Source organism: Zonotrichia albicollis, chromosome 1 (genome assembly GCF_047830755.1).
Source record: "Zonotrichia albicollis isolate bZonAlb1 chromosome 1, bZonAlb1.hap1, whole genome shotgun sequence".
Classification (NCBI taxonomy): Eukaryota; Metazoa; Chordata; class Aves; order Passeriformes; family Passerellidae; genus Zonotrichia; species Zonotrichia albicollis.
The window spans coordinates 44,421,895-44,446,034 of NC_133819.1; the positions used below are offsets into that span (position 1 = coordinate 44,421,895).

At 39.5% G+C, this 24,140-nt stretch overlaps 1 protein-coding gene across 1 annotated transcript in view; it reads left to right on the forward strand.

Annotated features, from left to right (window-relative positions):
- GLB1 (galactosidase beta 1) overlaps window positions 1-22,405 on the forward strand; it is a 41,545-nt gene extending 19,140 nt beyond the window's left edge. Inside the window, exons 7-16 of the mRNA XM_074539897.1 lie at window positions 992-1,050; window positions 1,934-2,055; window positions 2,137-2,177; window positions 2,634-2,746; window positions 5,619-5,693; window positions 11,197-11,286; window positions 12,384-12,497; window positions 13,493-13,624; window positions 16,926-17,165; window positions 20,933-22,405. Coding sequence (XP_074395998.1) covers window positions 992-1,050; window positions 1,934-2,055; window positions 2,137-2,177; window positions 2,634-2,746; window positions 5,619-5,693; window positions 11,197-11,286; window positions 12,384-12,497; window positions 13,493-13,624; window positions 16,926-17,165; window positions 20,933-21,193 — 1,247 coding nt within the window. The 3' untranslated portion in view covers window positions 21,194-22,405. The remainder of the gene's footprint in view (window positions 1-991; window positions 1,051-1,933; window positions 2,056-2,136; window positions 2,178-2,633; window positions 2,747-5,618; window positions 5,694-11,196; window positions 11,287-12,383; window positions 12,498-13,492; window positions 13,625-16,925; window positions 17,166-20,932) is intronic.
- Window positions 22,406-24,140: the final 1,735 nt, after the last annotated feature.

Here is a 24,140-nt window from a genome sequence, read left to right on the forward strand (position 1 = left end):
CTCTCTACAACCAAACACACATGCTTAGCAGGGATCTGTTTTCTTGCAAGTTGAATGAAATTGTGGATGTCTTCATGTATATCCTTTTGTGGGATTCACATTCTCTGAACCTGAGACAAGCAGTGAGAGAAGCAGAGAAGAGAATGATCAAAACAATTCTTAATCTCATTTGCTGCTCCTGTGTTGTGCTCAGGTACAATGCAATATGGAGATTGTTTGCCCAAAGTGATGGTGTTTGTTTCCTTGGCCTATCAGGGCCAAGCACATGTCCAGGCTGCCGGTCAGCAGACAGTCATGAGATTTTGTTCAGTTGAGTGCTTGTTCAGTTTCAGTTTAGATGTAGTGTAATATAGTATAATATATAATAATTACTTTATTATACTATTATTCTAAGTATAGAATAATAGTATAATAAAGTAATTAATTAGCCTTCTGATATCATGGAGTCCTCCTCATCATTCCTCCCACCAGTCAGGCAAAATTACACCAATATCCTTTATGCAATGGTGAGCCACCATTCCACCAGAGAAGTTGTTTCCAGGCACTGTGGCTTGAGCCGCTAGGAGTGATCAAGAGTGAAACACCTCAAGAGTGAAACACCTCTTTAGAGATTGCCTGGTTTCTACTCTTCCCCATAGCCTTGGTAACGTCACCCCAGACTTAGACTTTCCAATGATCAATAGCAATTCTGACACATCTCAGACTTCTTTGTGCCAGGATGTCATTTCTGAGAAAAGCTGGGTTTTCAAAGGATATGTCTCAAAAGCAAAGACACTTACACAGGCATGCATATGTGCATGTATATATTTAAAATAAGTTTTGCAAGTTAAACATCAGAATTAAAAGTATTCATTCCTGTGTGTGCTGGAGCAGCTTTCTTGTCATTATTTTTTGCTAGGCTGGAAGGGAGATAAGACACTAATTTCAATAAAATGATGGACCCAGAAAATCATGGATATAGCAACTCAATTTTATTTCTTTCTGTTTATAGGTGGCAATGTCACAGCAGCATTCTTAGCTCAAAGGAGCAGTGAACCCATGGGCCCTTTGGTATGTGTTTTCACTTAAACTTTTTGTATCATGTCTAATCTTGAAGTTGTTAATCAGAGAGGGATTGACAGCACTGCTTGAACAATTTTAGGGACCTGTTCACGAAGCTATAATTTCCAAGTCAGAAAAGTGAATAGAGGAACTTCTCTGTGTGTTTGTAAAATCCACATTAACTGCTGCTCTCCAAATGCTATTTTAGTCTCAAAAAGTAATGATTTTGCTTCAGTAGTTTTCCTTGCTAAGACAAATGTTTACAAAGCGGCGGAAACACTAAGGATGGTTAGACAAGTTAGTGAGATATGTGTGTAGGTAGAAGTTAAAAGCAGAATTAAAAGGGCAGATTAGAAGTTGTTTCCTGTTTTCAGCTACCCTAGAGGTTTTATACAAGCTATAGTGGGATGTGAGAACACTGGAAGCCATTTTGAGAAAGGGAGAAGGCCCATTTGAGGGTACAAAATAATCTCTGTGCTAAGGAGTTGTTTAGAAAGCAATTTGAAATATTTTTCATTACATCCAGTTTGTATATGCTGTTCTGCAGAGAATATTTTGATTCCATCATTTATTTGAATGCCAAGCATCTGAAACACATCCTTGTTGCCAGGTTCCCAAGAAATCTATACTCTTTGATGCTTAAGCAATTTTTTTCAGAATGTCCCTATAAAATTATTGGAACAATCCTTTAATTCCTTTGACCTGTAATCTGCTGAAAAGGACTGATCTAGTATGTACTTTGCTGTATTTATAGTAGTTTAAAAGTGGCTCATATTAGTCAAGGTGCCTTTTTTCCCTTCCCTCTTACAGTTAGGAGCCTTAGTTCACATTGCATTCGGTTCTTGTTCCCTCTTCATGTTTCCCCTTCCTCTTTTGCCCTTCCTCCTTTCAGGTTAATTCTGAATTTTATACTGGATGGTTGGATCACTGGGGGCACCGTCATTCTGTTGTGCCCGCAGAAACTGTAGCTAAAACACTTAATGAAATCCTGGCACGTGGTGCTAACGTTAACCTGTAAGTGTGTGTTCAGTAGAGCTTAATTTTGGGGGGATTTCTTTTCCCAGTTCAGCAAAACCTGATTTTTTTTCTTTTTAGGTACATGTTTATAGGGGGGACTAACTTTGCCTATTGGAATGGTAAGAAATTACTTAAATTATACTAATGGTGGAGGGGAGCTCCTTTTGAATTAGGTAGTAATGTATTTTGTGAAAGAACGTGCTGTGCCTACTTGCCCATGGCAAAAGACATGACTGCACTAGCTGTTCTTTGTTTATTGCCAACATGTTGTACCAAACCCACATGGTATTTGTCTTTTGCAAGGCTACTTCTGCTTCACTCGGTGCTGTGAAACAGTTGGAACACAAATAAATGTGTTTCTCTTCGGAATATTTCACAGAGTGGTGTAAGCTCACAAGGACATTGTCCTCCTTCAATTTTTTATGCCAAATCCCAAACATCAAGGCCTACACTGAATCTAAAAATGTAGCAGAATCTGTCTGAAATCAGAAAGAATTCTGGCAGTTGATACCTTTGGGAAAAAATCCCTCTCTTCCACTGTTTTTACTGCTTTTTCTTTTTTCCTCCTCCCCTAGGTGCTAATATGCCTTATATGCCTCAGCCCACTAGTTATGACTATGATGCTCCCCTGAGCGAGGCGGGAGATCTGACAGAAAAGTATTTCACCATCAGAAAAGTCATTGGTATGGTGAGTGTCCCCAGGACATTTTTAGAATGGTTCTTTGAGACATCCTCCAAACTGTCTTGTTCTTGTGTTGGTGGAAGTTACTCCTCAATGTACTATTTTCTGCAGCTGGGAGAAGTGAAATGGAACCTGACAATTAGGCCAACTTAACTGCTTCTTGTTACAAAAAACAAAAGATCTTGCCCCTCTCTAGCTATTCATTCTGTCCCAGTGGCTTCCTCCTTCCTTTTAGAGGAGAGGATGCTGGTGTAGGTCTGACTCTGACATGGTTCAGCTCTTCTTTATTCCTACATTTGTTTTCTCTCAAGGTCAGTAAGGTGAATGAGCTCACTCCGTAGGATGAGAGCCAGTGCTGCCACAGGGGGAGGGAGCAGAGGGAGGTGGGAAGGGTTTGGCTGGGAGTAGAGATGGAGGAGGAGTGTACAGAGCTTTTTCCTTGCAGCATCAGTCAGCCATTCAGTCAGCTTAGGCTGATGAGCTGATGTCAGCCCAGTCTGTGCTGCAGTTTAGTGCTTTGGCTGTCCCAAACTCCATGTTGAGGTTTTGGGCCTCTGAGAAAGACTAGGCTTACTCAAAAGAGCACATCTTGGTTTTGTGTTTTCACAAACTGCAGCTAGTGGGTGGGACCAGCTTTGCCTTGCTGTAAAAATTCACAGTGTCTCCACAAACTGGAGATTGAAGTAGAACATGGAACCTCTGTCTGTGTTTTGAAAGCCTTGCATTGGAGGCTGTTCAGGTGAGGCTTAAAAACAGGTTCTGTGTGAATCCCAAGGCTCAGGCTTCTAATCACTATCCTGTTGCATACCAGCAACATTCCTATGCACTAGAAGACATTTTTATTCTAAGAGTAGGTCTCCCAAAAGTGTGCTACACTTTCTCTAGGGTTGAGAATGCCTTAATCTCTTTAACTGTGGAAGGCCTGCTTAGGCCTCCCTAAGCCTAATGGGATAAATTGATGGGATAATTTTGATGGCCTTTCCAAGGGGAGTTTCCTGTCTTGATACAGCTTTTCTCACCAGAGAAATCCACAAACTTCCTGATTTTGAGTTGTTTTCTTCAAGGTACAAGAAAATGAGATGTAAGTAGTAATCTAGTGCAGTGAGAGAGCCTTGATAAGATGTGAAATGTTCACTATAACCTCAGGTGTATTGAGTAATTTTTTGCTGTGGTTGGTTTGTTTCTTAATTTGCATGTCCATAGATTTTCAGTGATGTTTTCCTGTCACTACTGTGGATTCTAAACCTAATTCTAACAAATTTTCCACTCAGTTGCTCTTTGAGGTGAAGATGATGAAAGAAAATAAAGTTACTTGTAACAAATTACTGTGTTCAATGTGTTAGCTGTGCTACAAGGATAACATTAAAGTCTTCCTTTGCAGTTTCCATTAGTTAAAAAATGTAATGAAGAATTTCAGTCTATAGTTTCTTTCAATTGCTGTTAGCATTCTTTTAATTTTTACTATTGGAGTTGAAATTTCCTGCTTTTGATTTCTTTTTGATTTCTCCCCTTGGGTGAATACAACTTCTGTTTTCTTTAAATTTGGGAATCTTGATTGTGTTCCAATACAAAAGAGAAGAAATTAACTTCTTACTGGAAATGTAAATCAGACTTTCATCCATCCATGACTGACACTTGACAGGGTACCATTGGGAATTCAGTGCTGTGGTCTGTTAAAAACAAAACATAAAGCCTCCAGCTAAATCAAAAACCCTTTCATCCCCTAATCAAATTTATTTGAACAAAACCCTGACAAGGTAAGCACTCCAAAGTTACCAATTTGCAGATGGAGACATTCTTCACAAGGTTGGTCTTTTGTACATGTTTATTAGAATGTAGTCTTGGATTGCTTGTTCATATGAGTATCTCATCTGCAGAAGAGAGATACTCAGAGATATTTTTTCTCTGATATGCAGACAGGCCATGTCTCGTTAATGAAAGAACAGATGGGAAGAGTGGCTATTAAATAGTGGCAGGAGGGGAGAAGGTGAGGATGGCAAGGAGAAAAGAAGGTTGTAGGCACAGAAAGGAGAAGGCCAAAGTACTGGGCAGAAAGCCACTGTCTGGTCTGCCACATCTCAAAGGTGTCCAGGAAAGTAGTGGGTGAGTGGAGGCCCTTCATCCCTTCTCTCTGCTGATTTATGGTCATCATTCTTAAAAGTATGGGACAAGAAGCAACCAGAAGTAGATGGGTGGTTAGAGAGTTTCTTTGTCATGTTTACCTGTGACTGACTGGACAGTTGTCTAGAACAGGAACAGAGGGAAGCTAAAGATGGGACCTCAGAGGTTCATGGAGCTGAGTTCATGGAGCTGTGATCTCCAGGCTTGTTTCTCAAAGACCCCAGTCCAGGCAGTAATGGAGTACCCGGTGGTGGTGGAATATCGTAACACTGAAAGGAAAGGTACTGGAGGTAGTCATTCCTATAAGGGTGAGATGGAAATACTGTCTTACAGATTTGTAAAGGTTCACTCAAGCTCCCATGAACTGGGAGAGAATTTCAGAAAAGCTATGGAAGAGAGTAACTCAGGCTCTCAAGAGAGCTCTCAACTCTCAGGAAGAGAGTAGCCACAGGAGGGCTCCAAGGGCATTGGGAATTTTGGTAGTTCACTTTGTTAATTATGCTTTTTACTTTACCTAATGTCAAATGGTTATGAAAAATTTTTCACCATATATGATCAAGTCAAATTTTTTCTTTTGAAAAAAGAAAAAACCCTCCATCTGAAGACTAGATACATCTGTAGCCTCTAGGGGGGTTATTTACTTTTAGCCAAAGTTATAATTCTGTAAGTTGTGAAGTGTAAAGTGAGAATTCAATTAAAGTGTGTTTGTATTTAACTTGTGTGTGTTTGTGTGTGTTTTTTCTCCTTCTCTTTCTAGTATAAAGAGTTACCAGAAGGTCTTATCCCTCCAACAACACCCAAATTTGCATATGGGAAGGTTCACCTGCAGAAGGTAAATTAACATCTGTAATACAATGTGTATCTTTTCATGATGCTCCCTGTTTGATTTTTATTAAAAATATTTATGAGGGTGTCACAACAGGCTCTAGATATCCTACAAAATAGAGGAAAACCTTGAAAGCAAACTTTCAGGAAGGAGGGAGAGTTTGGGAATTAGGAATCACGCCCATGTTAGAAAATGATCAAATGCATCTTACCTGGCTGTAAAAAGATAGTGTGTACAATATGCAGTATGTGCCTGAAGCTTTGCTGAACTGAAATTAATATATTATTAACACAACAGATTCATAGTTGTTTAAGATTACTCATATATCAGTAGCTGGGGGATTACTCATGTAGCTGGGGAATATTATCATGAGACTTACAGCAAAGTGTTTTTGTAGCTCGTGATGCCTCTAAAGTGGAAGGAAAAGTAGGATATATGTATTTAAAATACTTCAAGATCTTTAAATTTTGAGTGTGGAATATTTTTGATAAATTTGAAAGTTTTATTGATAAAGTTTCTGACAAGATCTGTAGCTGATGAGAGAAATTAAATTGGTTTCCTGCTGAGGGAAAAGCACACAGAACTAAGCACTCAGAACCCAGCCTGTGTGACAGTAGTGGTATAGCTGGTCAGCTCACAAGTATCTGGGGTTTGACTGCAGCACCATCATTTTAGGACCGAGGACAATTTTTTGTGAGATACATTTGAGAACTAGGTTCCTGCTGTGAGTGAAGTGGATGGTTTAATGGGCAACAGAGGACACTGCAGGTATGAACTTGGCTATATTCTTTCTGCTGGGCACAGACAAGTTTTGAGAGGGAGGATTACTGCAGTTGATGTGCTGGATACTGTAACTCCTAATGCTCTGATTTCACACTCTGTAATTTCAATTTGGCAGTTATTTTTCCAGTTAGTCAGGTATCTCATCTCTGCAACTGAAACATTGCAAAATTTAGTAGCGATAAGGCTTTTGCAGGCATTTTCAAGTCATTCCGCTCAAGTGGTGGGCAGAAGAACTTTTTGCATAAAAGTGGTTCATCTGTGAAGCTGAAAGAGATCTGTATCACTTTCAACAACCTTTGGGTGTCTTCTTCCCATATGAGGTTTCACTGAACTGGCAGCAGTGACTAATTATAGGCTCTTATCGCTACACCCACCACCATAGCTGCTGTCTTTGGTTGCAAGCACTTGGCAGCCCAGTTATCAGATCTTGACTCTCCCATCTTGTCATGGGCCATGGCTCTCAGATAAGGCTGTCCAGTTTCAGTAGAATGAAAAACTTTCTCTTTCATGCCTTCAAGAAATGCTGCTGGACTCTTGCAAGAGTCAGATGACCAAACTTAGTCAAATATTGCATCTTTGACCTGATCTGCCCCTTCTACACCTTGTGATTTTTTGAGAGGAAGCATTTCACTCTCCAGACATCAGTTTTAGGAATGCAGATGGCATGTCTAAACTGCCAGATGTAAGGTTCCTGTCATGCTTGTACATATAGTGCCATCTGCACTGAGAGCCTCTGGAACTGTTTTCTGTGAAGAAGGTGGCCTTTTGCTCTGTGACCCACTGCTTAGCTTTTGCTCTGCTGGGTTACCCTGCAACACAAGTAAAGTCTCCAATCACAGAGGGTTTGGACTGTGCCAGCTCAAAGCTGCTTTCCCAACTCCTTTCTAGCTCCAGCTGGAACCAGCTCCAATACACCTTGTTGTATGAAGAAGCCTTAATGTATTTTGGTGAGTATCAGAGAGGGAATATTCTAAATAATAGCGCTTAGCTTTGGTAACAGTAAACTTCCTAGCTATGTCATTTGCAGTCACAGTCAGTGCTCACACAGGTACTGTGTGGATTTTCACTCTGCAGCTGAGGTCCAGCAGTCAGTCTGCCACAGAGAGCATTGTGTCTACTCCAGTGAACCAACTCTCCTGACACTTTTGCAGAAAGGGTGAGAGAAAGGAGACTCTGGAGTATTTTTAGGGGTCATATGAATGTACTTTACAGAGGTACATGTAACCAGAGCAAGATGTTCTCCATCTTTGTTTTCCTCAAGATATTTTGTGGTAGTAAAGTCCTTAAGTATCAACTCCCCTGATGAGACAGTTATGCATTCTGAGCTATTAATTTATTTAAAGAATCCTACTGGGTGGGAAAAATGCAGTTTCTTAAAAGATGCTGTATGCTGACATTGCTATGTAAGAGCAAAGGCAGGAAAGCAGGTGATATGGAAAAAATCTTGATGCACAGATGCAGAAGAGAAGTGTTGAAGATGAGGAATGAGGGCAAGCAAAGGCAGAACCACAGTAGAAGTGTGAACAAGATGATAGATTTTAAGGACTTTATGCCCCAGAACTTGGGAAGCATTGTTCCAGAGGAGAGTAAATTAATCTTGGTTCCTGTGATGTATCCACGTGGCTGTGCAGGCTTGTGAGCAGGTGATAGTTTCTGGTTAGCACTTGGGGGGCCCTGAGAAGTGCTTGGTCACAAGGAAGTTCTTGCCCTAGCACAGCAACCTGAAGACTTTTAAATTCTGGAGAAGTGTTCAGTTCTTAAAATGTGGAGAGCTCAAGCAATAGCAAGTAGCAGGCAGTGCTGGTGTGTGTTGGGGCTAGAAAGGGGTTAAGCAAAGAGGATGCTGCCTGTAGTTGATATTCCTGTTGGAGCTATTTCATTCCTTTTTTCTGTCGTGCTTGACTTTACACTTGGGTTTTGAAGACTTTGCTTTGGAGGATTAAATAAGTATTGCTTTTATTTTTAGCAGTCATCTGTTGTTTTACAGGTTGTTTTTAAAAATTCCTGACAATATTTGTAATTTTTAAGTTTACTGGTAAATTTCTCTTGTGGTACTGATTGTCCACTAAGTAGCAGTCAACAGGAATGTGCAGCAAGACCAAATCTTGTCTTGAAGGCTTTTTCTGTATGTATCACCAAAGACTGAAAAGCTGAACAAAAATAAACTCCTGGAGTTTCAAAGAAACAATCTTCTACCAATCCCTAAGAGAATCATACCTGGTTGACCCATATTCAGAAGAGAAGCCCCTTTGGTAGCTGGGACTTAAAAATAAAAAGTCCAACAGGCTGCTGTATTAGCAGTACAAGCTACTAATACTCAGGTCAGCAAAGCACAAAGGAGCTTTCATTGCCACTTAGTTGCTCATTCAAGTGATGACCATGTCTTAATGCTGCTTGTAGTCATGTCTGGTTTTGCTGTCCACCTAGGGCTAAGACTATTAAAGCCCATAGAATTGTTCAATTCTATAAATTACCTTTGTCAGTGTTTGTGCACATCTTGCTTCACAGCTCTTGTAGAAGACCTGATTTAGCTAAATCTCTCCTGTGGCATGGCAAATCTTGCATGTTGCTGTAACATTACTGGCTCCCTTGGAGGAGCCCAAGATAGGGAGTGGACCATGTATGCAGTCTGGAATGTTTGGGAGATCTTACTGTATCAAAAATGATTGCGATTTTAGGTATGACTTTTAAACTGAAAACATGAGAGCGAGCAACTTTCATCAAAATTTTGCAAGCCATGTTTGACCAGCAATCTTCTTGCACAAGTGAACATGCTTAGCTGTGGGCTAGTAAGGATGACCCAACCACTAGACAGTGTTGCTGTTACCTTTTATTTACTTATGTCTTGCTTGCTCCTAGCTAGAGTTAAGACAATCTCATTTCAGAAGTCTGTTTAGATCTGTGTCTACATGGTTGTTGTGGTTTAATCCTGGTAGGCAGCTGAGCACCCTGCAGCCACTCATTCTCCCCCAGTAGGGAGGGGAGAGAATCAGAAAGGTAGAGGTGTGAAAACTTGTGGGTTGAGATAAAGACAGTTCTGTAGGTAAGCAAAAACTGCACACATAAGTAAAGCAAAATAAGGAGCTCATTTGCTACTACCTTTGCAGAGGGAGGCACTCAGCCTTCCCAGGGAAGCAGGGCTCCATCACAGAATCATTAATGTTGGAAAAAACCTCTGAGGTTACTGAGTCCAAGCATTAACCCAGCCACTACTGTGTTCTTCACTAAACCACGTTCCAGAGTGCCACATCACACAACTTTTGAACAATTTGTGTGTGTTGGTTACTTGACAAGATAAACACTGTCACACCAAATGTCTCTCCTTCATCCTTTTTCCTCCAGCTTTTATTGCTGAGCATGACACCAATGGTACAGAATATGCCTTTGTTCAGTGGGGGTCAGCTGTCCTGGCTGTGTTCCCTCCCAGCTTCTTGAGCATCCCCAGCCTGCTGTCTGGTGAGAGGAGCAGAAAAGTTCTTGAATCTCTGTCAGCCCTGCTCAGCAATGACCAAAATATCCCTGTGTTATCAGCAGTCTTGGCAAGAATACAAAACACAGCCCCATGCTAACTTCTCTGAAGAAAATTAACTGTATCCCAGCCAAAACTGCAGACTTAATTTTGTGTACATAGGCAATTCATGCTGGCTTCTGTTGCATCGCTGCCAAATACTGTATGTACATTTTAATATTTCAGTATAACTTTCATGTAAATTCTGTAAAAGTTCAGTTTTCTGTTATTGAATATTTCTGTTATTTAAGTACCTTCAGAAGTTTGTACTGCTGTGAGTACTCTTACAGTATAGTTTTACATGTTTTTAAACACCTTTTTTATTAAGCATTTGAATGTAAATCTGGTATATGAGAGGTGTCTGAATGTCTAATATGTTGTTATCACTGAACAGTGACAATAGTTCTGGGGAAACAGACTGACATCTTTCATGAAAAATCATATGCAATTGATTTTCTGAGCTTGTAAGACATTAGGCATATTGTGTGCATTTTAACTAACCTAAAACTGATGATGGTGTTTGAGAGAGTATCATAGATGGGTAGAATATTCCATGTTGGCAATTAAAGGCAATCTAATTGTACAAATCTAAGTCCCTATTCAGCAAGGTGTTTATGTGTGTGACTAGCCTAAACCTTGCCTCCAGTCTTGTTAAAACCAGTGCAGCTACTTACATATGACAACTTAATTACAGCCTTAGAGTTTATGAAATCATTTAAGACTAAATAGAGTAAATTCATCTTGGATGGCTCTTGATGGAATTAAACTGTATCCCTACTTAGTTCAGAATGGTTCTGGAGTAACTCAGTGGGAATCACTGGCATTTTCTCTAGTTGATTCTAAGTATAACTGAGCAAAATTTAGATAATATATTGCTTTGTATTAATCATCCTGAGCAGTTGTGTTTGTTTATACAACTTTTGTGAGAAACTCCTGGGGTAGTTCTAGTTAAGTAATAAGGGGTCACTTTCATTTTTGTGAGTGCATAGCAAAATTAGAGCATCTGTTTTTATTAAAACACTGCTCAACATGTGGCATGTTTCAGAGTTAATCAGTTGTGTTTGCTATATTGTATTTTAAATGTCTGCAAGGATGGTGTAAACATTTGTTACCCTTCTGGACACATGGAGCTAGCTGACTTGATTGGTGGATGTGCCAGCTGTTATATTTCAACTGAAACTTACTGACTTTCATGTATCTGCCTTTTCTGTGCTGCAGGCAGGCACTGTGTTGGAGGTTCTTGATGGACTGTCACGTTCTGGACCAGTGAGAAGCACATATCCATTGACTTTTGTTGAGCTAAAGCAGGTGAGGATTCCTTTAGTAGTCACTTTGCAGTAATTTTATGGAGTTTATTTGAGCAACCCTCTGTGGTATTACTCTTCTTATGTCATGTCTTACACTTTATCTAGGACACACTAATAGTATTATAAAGGTGTCGTGGATTTTTGCATTGGAGGCCTTTTCATATTCTACAGTGTTTTACACCTGAGGCTTTCTTCTTCTTGTGGATGTAGGTGTCTGTGCTGTCTAGGCTTTCACCTTGATTTCTCTCCTCTCTGAAATATTAATTTTCATGTCTTAAATGGCTTTTTTTAAATTATCTTCATAGCCCTCTGCTGGATCTGTTTCAATAGTTCTGTGTCCTCTTTTTCTGAGGAGCCCAGAACTGAACACAACATTCCAGATGTGGCCTCAGAAGGGCTGAGAAGAGGGGTGGGATCATCTCCCTTGACCTGCTGTCCATGTTTTTCCTAATGATACCATCAGCCTCCTTGGTCCCTAGGGCACTGCTGCCTCAGGAACAGCTTGTTGTCCACCAGGACCCCCATGTCCTTCTTCTCAGAGCTGCTTCCAGCAGATCAGCCCCCCGTCTGTGCTGGTACATGGGGTTATTATTCCCCAAGTGCAGGGCCCTGCACTTGCCTTTTTTTGAAGTTTGTTACTTACCTCTCCACCCAGCTCTCCAGCCTGCTAAGGTCTCAGGAATGGCTATGGCTTTTATATTCTTTCCATTCCTGATGGGGAACTTAGTGAAAATTATTCCAAAATGTTCCTGGTGTAAACCATGTAGTATTTAATGGATAACTAGATAATGTTGACTTGTTGGATGTATCAGTCTCTGGGCACTGGGTGAGAAGTGAACTTACAAGTTTTTTATGTAAACTCAGTTATAAAGGGATTTTCACCAGTTTACCTAAAGGTCACCCATTACCTAAAGGTCAAAATAAACTCTAACCTGAAATGGTGTCTGTGATAGTCACTGTCTGAAGTGAATGAAAGTTAGCATTTCAGTGCAGGCATGTAGGCAGAAACGTGCGATATTTTTAATTCATGACCTGAATTGAAACAACAGAATTGCTTGGTTCATTAATCTGTTGGGGTTTTTTCTTTTCTTTTCCTAGTATTTTGGATATGTATTGTATAGAACTACACTTCCAAAGAACTGTGTGGAACCAACACCACTGTCTTCAACTTTAAATGGAGTCCATGATCGTGCCTATGTCTCTGTCAATGGGGTAAAATCACTATTTGCTGGTAATAATTTATGCCATCAGTGGCCTTCATGAAAGTCGAGGATGCAGACTGGATTTTTTTTTCTCCTTCCTTCAGATCACCAAAGCAACCCTGATCGTATTTAATCACATGAGGAAAATAAGGAAGTACAGACTTGGTGCATACCCGATGTTCCAATTAGTATTGCAGAAAACTTGACTATCTATTATCTTGCCATTTTTGACATATTTGAATGTTGATACATATTCATGACTGAGGTGAATAAAAGACCTAGAGAATGAATTTACTTGCAGGTTTATGGAATATGTTACTGATATATATACTTGGTGGTTTTCTGCAATATTTGCAAAGATTTTTTTATTAGTTTTTTCTTATTTCTTCCTTTGAGGATGAAAGAAGGAGAAAGTCTGAGCCAATGTCTTACCTTATAAAAGCGGCTTCTAACCGCAGTTTCAAAAAAAAATGTTTATTGTACAGAATGTAAACTTAGTCTTTCTTTCCATAAGCAGGGTTTTGGCCTTGCTTAATGAGAATATAAATTCATGTATTTTACAGTCAATTAATATTTGATGCATATGGACTCTTATCACCTTTGTGTCCAGATCAAGCTCATCTTTCCTTGTGTTGTGGGAATAGGAATAAATAAAACTAAATATTGTTGTACACATAATTGGAAAATGAAGCCAATTATTAAATCACTGATATTGCCAAAATCTTTTCAGTCACTGGACTAAATTTGGGAACTTGCATTTGTGAGTCAGATGCCTCAAAACCCACTATCACATCCAGTTGATGTAGTGAAATGTGAATGTTGATGTAGAAGCCCTTTGTGTGTGCATGTGCTCACATGCAGGAGATGGAGAGGAAAGGGATTTTCTTTACTCTTTTTTTTTCCTTTGCACTTTTAATCTTTTCATGCAAGTTGAAAGAATAAGTAACAGGGCATTCTTGGGTTTTAGTGTTTATTGTTTTCTTCTTCTTGTTGCAATTCATATAGGTACCTCAGGGTATCCTTGAAAGGGGGAAATCACTTAAGATAAATATAACTGGGCAAGCTGGAGCAAATCTGGACATTTTGGTAGAGAATATGGGCCGAGTCAACTTTGGTAGATACAATAATGACTTTAAGGTAAGTAAAATCTATTGAGTTATTGGATTGTGATGGCTTTTCATCTTTTCCACAGGTTAAAAAGAAAGTAGTGAACTAGGAAGAACAAAAAGGTCAGGATTAAAGCTGTAACTTTACATAAAATATATCTAGTCAGTAGTTTCCATCTGAGTTTTCCAGACACCAGAATCAATGTGAAATTAAAAGCTGCTAGACGTCTTTTGAACTTTTTTTGTTTGTTCGCTTACATGGTCAGCCAAAGTGCTACCCACAAGATTTTCCGGTTCAGATGAGTTTATAAATAGTAGTATTAAAATTGTTTCTATAAACTCCAAAAATGAGTTGGAAATTGGTCCAGAACTTGATTGCACTTTGAGGCTTGTGAATCCTGGGGTTGCTTTTGGAGGCTGGGAGGATGTATGTATGTGTATATAAATACCCTGTTGTATCTTTCTTCTTGCCCCATTTCATTTGCCAGCAGTGTACCCTTGCAGTACTCTGTGTGTGGCTGGGAAAGGCTGTCCATGAACACTTCAGCATGCAAAAGTGCCAGTTCACCCAAACTGACCTGGTGTTACTATTATCACAGAGCTTCTGGGTGTGTGCTACACTTCAGGACTGTCACCTCCATGCATGAGAGGCTGTGATGGACTGGCCTTGGCTGTGCTCATTCTGTCACTCGTCCTCCACCAACAGGAGAGGGGGAGAAAATACAATAAAGAGTTTGTGGTTCAAGATAAGGACAAGGGGATCATTCAGAAATTACTGTCATGGTCAAAACAAACTCAGCTTGGGGAACTCAGTTTATTCTTAAATATGTCATCAAAGAGATGCTCTCAGAATCACTGATGGGCTCAGCAATGGGTCTGTTCCAGAGTCAGCTGGAACTGTCTTTGTCTAACAAGGGGCAGCTTTTGACTCTCAGAAGAGTCCCCACTGCAGCTCCCCTTGCTAACAAACCATGTAAACCCCATACCATGGAGGTACCACTAAGGTAGCCCTAGGAAGGGCAGGGGCAAAAAGTAAACTTTTCTGGTTTTAGACTTAATGGGATCCCCAGTGCTGCATTAACAGTCAATAAAAGACAGGAGTGCTTTAGAGGTGAGTCTTGTATTATGTTTGTGCTGTGTACAGTTCACAGCATTCCTTTTTTTTATTTTTGATATTATTAGGATGCAGTAGGTAGCAGTAGTGCTAATTGTGTTCATACTGTCTCTTCAAGGTACTTTGCCTTTATCTGAGTGGCAGAGGAAGGAAGCTGGTACCCCAGTATTTTGCCTTCATGATGAGGCAGCAGAGACACTGCTTTTATTAACTAATTAATTAATAATTTATTAACAGGCCAGATGATAAGGAAACCTGTATGCTTAGTTTTAAATTAAGGAAAGAGAGTAGAGGTTTAGAGGTTAGATTAAGGAGATGTTCAGTTGCTGTGGTTGAGCTGAAATTGAAACTTATACCTTTTAACCATATAAGAGTGAAAGCAGGATTAAGAGACATGTCCATAGGGAAAATAATCCTCTAAAAGCAGGATCTTTTTGAGTAGAAAAGGCAACCTTCCTTGGGTAGGTTTGGACTATGTGCATTGCTTCTTTCTGTAGACTCCATCCCTCATGCTCTCCTTCATGTTGATTTTGAAAACTGGGTGTAATTATACCTTGGGTTTTAAAAATCCATGTGGTTTTGAAAATCAATTAGGGGAAGAGATTCCTGTCTTGTGAAGCCTTCCATTTTTTAACAAAGAGGATAGGTTTTCAGGGTTTTGTTTGGCTGGAGTTTCATCACTCTTTTGAGCTTGAGATGGAACTAGGCACCTCGCTTTTGGGAAGGAATCTTGAAAGGATTTTGGTTTTAAAACATCCTGTTGATCTAAGTCTTGTTAAAAGACACAAAGGAAGGAAGAGTGTGGTTTCTGTTATTTTATATGTCTTTTCACATGCACGCTGGCACCTATATCTCAGTTTTACTTGGAAAATCCACATCTTGGTACACTGAGTCACTAGCCCAAGACATTAACTTGTACAATAGCAGAGAAAGTGGTATTTACTTCCTATAAATCTTCTCCAGATAAGGATCATTGAATGTGTATTTTTATGCAGACCTAAGTAAGAATGTTTAGTACGTACTTAATGTAATTTGAAAAATCACTCTGTTGATAGTGCCTACGGATGAGCTTAGGGAGACAGGTTAGAAAGTTCAGGCTGAAGTTATGCTGCATTACGTCAATTGATTGCTAGAGAGAATAGAGTCTAGGTTGTATAGAAAAGTTTTGTCACTTAACTTTTGACACTTGCAGATATTTTTTTTGACATAAGCAAAATAAGCTCCTGTTCTGTAGTGGACATTAGGTAAAGGAAGAGAAAACCACTTAGTGCTCATACAGGTGGTGAGCTTTTTGGAGACAGTGCAATGCTTAGGAGATATCACAGCAGACACACGACATAGTATCAGCTCTCCAAAGCCATGGAAACTGTGGTTAGCTTGTTCCTGTTTGACATGTGATGTTTGCAACATAACTAGTGTTGCACCAGCTGTGAAAACCAGCTTCTGTGCAGGGTTGATTCGAGCAGTTCAAACCAGCCCCTTGCATTGCACTGAAACACTGCTTTAGGAACCATTACTGTAACAAAGTTAGGATGTTTGCAGGGGTAACGTCATGTTCTTTTCATTCTTAAATGATGTCCTTACCTTGCTTTGGCATTTGGTGTGCAAGCACCCCAGTGTGCTGTGAACCACTGTGTACATGGTCCCATAGGAATGAGATGGGATTCCATGGACTTGAAGCTGGCTGTAAGCTGAAAGCATTTCACTGAATTGAGCATGTGCATTGATTTTATTGTACTATCTTGTCTGGAGAAGATATGTGGGAAGAAAATACCACTTTCTCTGCTATTGCACAAGTTTAATGTCTTGGGTTAGTGACTCAGTATCACGAAGTGATGGTATCTCAGGCTTAATGACATTTAAAGTTGCTTCTCCTTTTTATTAAGCCTCAGGTTTTGGAATCATGTCCATGTAAAAGCAAAACAGGAATTTTTCCAGTTACAACAAAAGAATTTGAAAAAAACTCTTGTGTATCAATGAAAGCCTGAAACTCTGAAGAGGAACAGATCTTTCTCAGAGAATAAATGAAACCCTTTATTTTTAAGCAAAGCTTATAACTTGGTGAAGACCAGATGCTTGTGTTTTTTGTATACAGATTGGGAGCTGGTTGTTACTTTGATTCACTTTTTATTTGTGACTGATTTATAGTTACACCCAAATAACTTCAATAACATCAGCTAATTATATTTTTGTGTTGTTTCTTTTTTCTTCCTCCTAGGGTCTAGTTTCAAATTTAACTCTTGCTGAAGATATACTTGCTGGATGGGAAATCTATCCTCTAGACATAGATGGAGCAGTGAACAATGACTTTATTTATCCCCTTCCTAACCAGAACACATCTGCTGTCAAAGCACTGAGTTATGAAGTACCTACATTTTACACCGGTACTCTTTCAATTCCTGGAGGGATTCCGGACTTGCCACAAGACACCTATGTCAATTTTCCTGGTTGGACAAAGGTACACATTTTTTGCTGTAAAAACATCAAATCCACTTAGAAAGCTACTGAAACTTCTATGGACAATCAAAGTCCCCCTCTCCTAGACGGGTAGAAGTTGGTCATAGAGGTGGGTGTCTCAAATTTATTTAAATTACTAAGAAATGGATTCTTTGCTTTAAATAAATCTGGGGATGAAACATTAAGAAAAGGGAAACATATTCAGAACATACATAGTATTGATGTAGAAAGTGGAGCATCACAAAAAAAACCCCAAACCAAAACAACTGAACCAATTCACCCAAGTTTTTCAACAGTGAGAAAGATTAACTGTCAGGCTGTTTAGAAGTGTTGCATTTGGTTGTGCAGGGAGTTTTTTTGGATCATATTTGAGGTGCTATGTTAGGAACTATGGATCCTGTTGCAAAGCATAAAGAGTGTTGGACTCTGTGGCTGATGGTGTGCCACAGATGTGGATCTAGTGCATGGAGAAGGTTGCCTGTACCTGGACTGAATGGATGAGGAAGCACTGCTGTGAGAAGCTTGTGGGCAGATCTTTGCCAATGGGAATTTCTCACAGGGTTGGAGTGTAGCTGGAGCAGGAAGGAGTGTGTTTTCATAGTGCCATGTCTGCAACCACCAGCATGCAGGATGGGTGAGGAGCAGCTCAGCTGCTCCTGGTGGGAGGCACTGGGAGCAGAGTGTGTGCACTGAAGTGCTACTCTTTGGAAGCCTAAGTGTTTAACTCCAGGCTTTAGGGAAATGCCTGTGGCAGTGTTAAGTAGCAAAATTGTACTTTTCTGAAACAATTAATTTGCTACTATTAAAATAAAGTAGGAGAAAGAACTGCTTTTGGTCTGTCTCCACTGCCAGTATTGTAGTGGTTAAAGCACTTGTCAATATGCAGAAGGCTGTGATTTATTGCATGCTCTTGGTGTTGCTGACACTGAGCTTAGATGAGAAAGTCTGTCTTAGTCCCTGTCCCTGTATAGTGCATGTCACACAATCACTGAATAAAATTGAAAAAATAGCTTTTTTCTCATGGCAACTGGAATCTTAGGCCTTTTTAGTAAATTCTGTGACCCTATCAGTCATAAATCTTCTTCAGGAAGTGAGGTGACCACACATGCCAGTTTTAAAATGGCAAGGTAGTCCAAGAATTCTTAGGTACTGGTGGAAATCTTTTATTCTGATCTATGGAAACCTGTGTTTTATGTAGTTTGTATACCCTGTAAAGCAGTCCTGGGGAGAGATTCCAGATGAGCTTTAGTTTGGCTGTTGAATTTATCCTTCAAGCTTTATATGGATTGGATGAGAGATTGAAGTGAAATACCTGGAAACTGAGACTTTCAGATAATTTTAAAAATGAGCAAATGCCTTTAAGGTAGATGGGTATAAATTCCAGTCACTGTATGTGTGCCTTAGTTCTTTGCATGGCACTGTGTAAATTACTTAACTGTGGAGTGGGATTCTTAACAGGGGTTAAAATTCACCTGTCTGAGTAGTTGAAAAACCACAGAAGCAGCACTTACCAAGAAAACTTAAAGTCCTAATGATGGTTCTGCCTTTGCAAAGGCAAGGAATATAGCATAAGGGACAGCCTGGAAGGAAAGGTGCAGTATGAACAGTTAACCTGTTAACCTGTGTTGTAGTTAGCTTGCCTTCAGTGCTTTTTAAACTGTTCAGCAGTAATAAAACTTACTCCACCCTCCACATGAGGAATCACGATGTCCTTAAGCATACACGCCATTGAGTGAATGTTTACATTTACTGGACCTTTTTTCTTCAAAAGAAAAGAGGATTTGAGTCAAAACTGTTCTTGTTTTCTGTGGAATCATGGGCTATAATTGCTGTCCCTGCTAAAGGAAATCTTGCTAGTGAAGATGAAGTTCCTCCCTCTTTATTTTGTCTAGGGCATATTTATTAGTAGATATGATGTCATAATTTGCTTGTTTGGGGCTTACAAATTCCTGAATGTGGAGTCTTTAGAAATTGCAGTGGTAATAAAGACGGTTTGGAGTTGAGAAATGTAAGTTCTTAGCTTTACTGGAAAAAGGAGTTACAGTGACTGATTCAGATCAGAAACAGAGACCTATCTGATCATATCTCCTGCATCAGAACTCTACTGCAGTTGATTCCCACACTAAACACCTACTTCCCACAGATTGCTGTCATTCTCTGTGAGAGGAGGGCCACAGTCTAGTGGGTACACTCACTCATCCATTTTTTGTGGGGGGAGTTTGCATTAATGCTATGTTTTCTTCTAAACCTACTACAAAAAGTAATGTGTTTGAATAAAGACAAACTTGATTTAAAAAAAAAACGTTTGAGGTCAAGGTTTATTAACACCTTGGCAGAACAGAACAAGATAGGATCTTATACCACGGAAGTGGATACAGAGGTGAAATAATTCAGCTGCATTTGCATGTTACTAACTCCTTAAAAAGTTTCTCTTGTGAGTTTGTAAAATTTAATTTCAGAAATACCTGAAAAAGGAAACACTAGAAAAATACCACTAAAGCAGCTTGAACCAGCAATACTTGTTATATTACATTTGTGCTTCTGTAAATTGTGTTAAAATATTCTAATTTTAGCTATCCCAGACAACTTTAGAAATCACTGAATGCAGTAAAAGTCCTACTTTCCACTGATTCAGACAATTTTATTATGTTTATCAGTGTACATCCATGCCATGAGTCTGGTTTTCCTCTATGTTTTGATTACCAAAGGCCAAAGCAAGAAGGAGAAACACAGATGCAGTTATCTGTTTCCATCCCTTTTCTTGACACTAAACTCTTGTTTGATGTACAGTGAAAGGACACTTTGGAGGAGTAAAACCAAAATATTTATGCAAATCAGCAGTATATCCTCCCTCTGTCTTACTTGAGAACCAAGACTCAGCTTGACTCAGTAGTAGTCAGTTTACAGTTTTACTAAACGTTCTGCAGCCTGCCAATTCATGGACTTCTGGAAAAATCTGCATTTATGTCACTTCAGTGTGTCTATAGATAAATTAGTGTTTTCACTTTTTACTTTTTTCCTTGCCCATTTATTTTAATCTTTTGAATTTAAGGTATTTATGATGTTAGTACAGTATTTTGAGTTAGGGGTTCTGACCACTCAGGTATAAAAAGCAATTTTAAAAATTTGTATGCCACAATTTTATTGTACTTAAAATAATACTAGGTGATCCCAAGGCTTTTAATGGTTGTGTGTAACTACATCAGTACTTTATTGCAGTGTGATTGCACAAGTACTTTTGTCGACCAAGCTATTACAAGTAAAAGAGAGATGTGAATTTCACGTGTGTAGACAAGCTGTATCTTGTGATTTCGAAATCACAGAGCAGGGACTACCAAGGTGTTGTAGTCTTATACTTGTACAGAAAACCGTAAGAGCCTTATAATCTGCTTTTTTCTTCTGTGACTTCTTTCTCCTTTTAACAATTAGCTTCAAGCAAATACAGGTTTTGGATTTGTTTTGGTCTTAAACTTGGGTCAAAAATCAGTGCAAGGAGCTTGCAGTTGTTTTTCTAATTATTGTCATATTTGCAGTTACTGCAGTATTTTACCACTTTCTTTTTAAATATTAGCAATGGCTTTGACTGCTCAGGGAATTTGGGTTCTTTTGACTGTCATTAGCATAGATTTTCTATCCTTGTGTTCAACCAAACTGAAAAGTGAAAGGAGTTCAGTTACTATATTAAGAATGTTATGCTTAAGCCTATTTTGTCATTTCACCTCTGACAGATTATTAAAATGTTGTTATTTTTTCTTTCTCTCTTAACAGGGGCAAATTTGGATCAATGGCTTTAATCTTGGTCGCTACTGGCCAGCCCGTGGTCCTCAGCTGACCCTTTATGTTCCAAGGAATGTGCTCGTTGCCTCGGCGCCAAACAACATAACCGTGCTGGAGCTGGAGCGCTCTCCTTGCAGTGCCCAGACGTGCGACATAGAGTTTGTAGATGAACCTAATATCAATGCAACCCTACTGCATGAAACTGAGAAACCCCCACTCTTTGTTAGAGAGCTGTGGACGAAGTATCTATAATGATTCAAGTATTTCTTCCACCCTCCGCCCTTTGCTTCTCTTTCCCTAAAACCATACTGTGTAACACAGGGTCTTCGAAAAAGGGAGGTTGTTTAGGTGAGGCAACTTCTTAAATCCTTCAAAGATACACATTTTTTAAAATCTCTCAGTTAAATATTGAATTTCTTTTTAAAAATAAAAGCTGGAGCTTTGAAATTTGCCTTGGACTGTGAAATTGAACTCAACTGGAAGGTAATGTTTTCATTAGTGAAAATGTAGTCCTTGTACTCTGCTTATATGCAGTAACCTTCCTATGCTTTTATTTTTCTCCATGTTTTGCAACTGGAGAGAGGAGCCACAAAAGGTGTGCAGCCCCCACTACCTTGCTGGTTTCACTTAAGTGGACTGGTAAGTCAGAGCTGCCAATAGACAAGACCCTTTAGCTTCCCTAATCACTTTATTAGAGTATCAACATCGTTTTAATTTTATTTGGCTTACTGCCAGCATTGAGTGGACCTCATTTTTTAATGCAAGTGACTTTCAGAAAATTTCAGTTGATTTCTTATAGGACCAGTGAGAAAAACTATGGAAGAGAGCATTCAGATGCCAGCTGGTCCAAACAGCAGTAGCATGGAGTCTCATCTGTCCCCTCTTGGAAAGCCAATTTTCGGCTTCCCTGTTGCTGTCTCTGAAGACTTAAAGTAAATTGATAAGTACAAAGACAAGTGAAATTTAGGCTGCTTTGATGGAACCACAACGTCTGACTCACCTGCCTGCAGAATGTGGTTTTAAAATTATGGATTTTTTTCTTTATTTTTTTGGTTTGAGTTGGGTTTTTTCTGGTTTGTTTGTTTGTTTTATTTCTTTTTTTTTTTCCTATTGGTCATGGTGTACCTGCTTTTTCATAGGCCAGCACCTTGGAAGTGGAATGCTTTAAGTTAAAGAATTTTATTTCTCTTTTGGTCATTAATTCACATCAGTTGTTTTGTTCCAGTAAACTGATGGTCTTTGTAAGTGACTGATATTTGCAAAGATGCATAAAAACTCCATTAGTACATTTGACTTTCTGAAGACAAAATCTTCTTTTTGATTCTTGTGATTTTGGTGTCAGTCATGCAAATTCCATGGTGATATTTAAACAACAGAAAGGATCAAATCAAGTATTTTCATAATCTGTGATTTCTTCCTTTGATTTTTATCTGACATTATTAAAATGATTATTTAAAGAATAAATTCTTCCTCTGTGTGTTTGAGAAAGAAAAAAGGATGAGAGAATTATGAGCATTTATTAAGAGAGAAATGAGATTGCAAAGTCTCGGTGGATGAGGAGTTATTCTTGTTAATGTCTTGTTAATTTTCTCTGTTATGAAGATCTGTACAAAGAAAAATGAAGCAGCTATAATGGGCTGACCATACACTGGAGATGCCACCCTTTTCTGAGATGGCCAGTGCAAGATCCTGGCTATTTCCTCTGATGAGGACCAATACTATCACTGGAGAAGAGGGTGTAAAAGAGCACCACCCACTTCATGTGTGCTGCATGTTTGGCATGTTTGATGGGCTTCCAAAGGAGACAAATGTGGCTCATCCAGGACAGAGCAGTTCTGCTCTTAAATTTGGACCTCAAATGTCAGTTCCAGGGTCTGAGGGCTGTGTGTTCTGTACCCAGGCATGATTGATTCTTGGAATGGTCTGCTCTGACCACAGATTTTTTTCTTTCTTGGCACCATCCCTATGGTGCATCTGGAATATGGTCTGCATGCAATTAATTATCAAGTATTAATTACCTCAGAACTAGGCCTTGAAAGTAAAGGATGAAACAGAATCAGTTTTTAACTGATGGGTTTTGTGGCTTGGAGTGTGCAGAATGACAGTACTATTCATGTATTATTTAAGCTCAGTGCTGTTACAGCTGACAGTATTTTTATTTGTATGGCAGTTTCTGCTGTGAGGGCAGTGGAACTCCTGGCTCTCATTCTAACTTCTTTATGTTGTACTTCTGAAAACATAGTGTGATCTGTGAGACTTCACTTTTCACCATGAAAATTATGTAATATTACCAGCAGAAGGGCTTTGCATCAAGAATTATAAACATGCATCTGATTAGTTCTAAGAATAACAGTAACGATGTGGAAAGAATGGGTTTAAAGTTTTTCAAGTAGGGCTCTAGATAGCTTCTTTAGCATACTTGCCTATTTACTGCTTTCAGTGAAGTGGTCTCCTGTCCACAGAAAAGAGCTGAAAATTGTGGCCCTGATTCCTAATCCTCTTCTACCTACTTGGAAACACTGCTGGAGATGTTATTTGAGTATTCAGAAGGGAGGTCCCTGTGACAAAGGACCTTCAGAATACAGCTCTAGCAGGAGGAACCTGTTGCCAGTTGCTGCTGCTTTACCAAAGTGTCAGCAAGTGCTGCAGCTGAGTGCTCTGCCCTGCCTGTGCCCACACTGGGGCACTGTGCCCACAGCACATGCCTGGGACTTACCTTAGGTTTCCTAGCCTGGGCATGGAGTCCTGCTGGGACTGAGTGTGATACAAAACAGGACTGTGTGGCATTTCCTCCTTTGCAGCCTCAGGCAGGTCAGTTATTTTAACCTGTCCTCAAATGTAGTTCAGCCATGTCTGAAGTGTCAATGTAATCAAAATTAAACCTTCTGACTGAGGGAAAATGAGTAAGAGAAGAGGGGCCATAGGGAGTTACCTGCTGGACAAGGCACTGGTGGGCCTACTTTCAATTTGTTTTTGAAAGGCAAGGTGTGAAAGCATTGTCAGACCCCTGGCTGGAACCTGTGGTGTAGTTGTATGAGCTGTTCCAAGTGCTGGAGTTCAACAGGATGGTCCCTCTGGTGGAGCCAGCTGCCTCCTGAAGGCCTGGCAAGAAGGAATATTCCTAATGCTAAAACTGTGGGTCCTCAAATCTTTCCTGGTGCATCTCCTTGGAATTTGCAAGTGAGTTGCTTGCACAGGT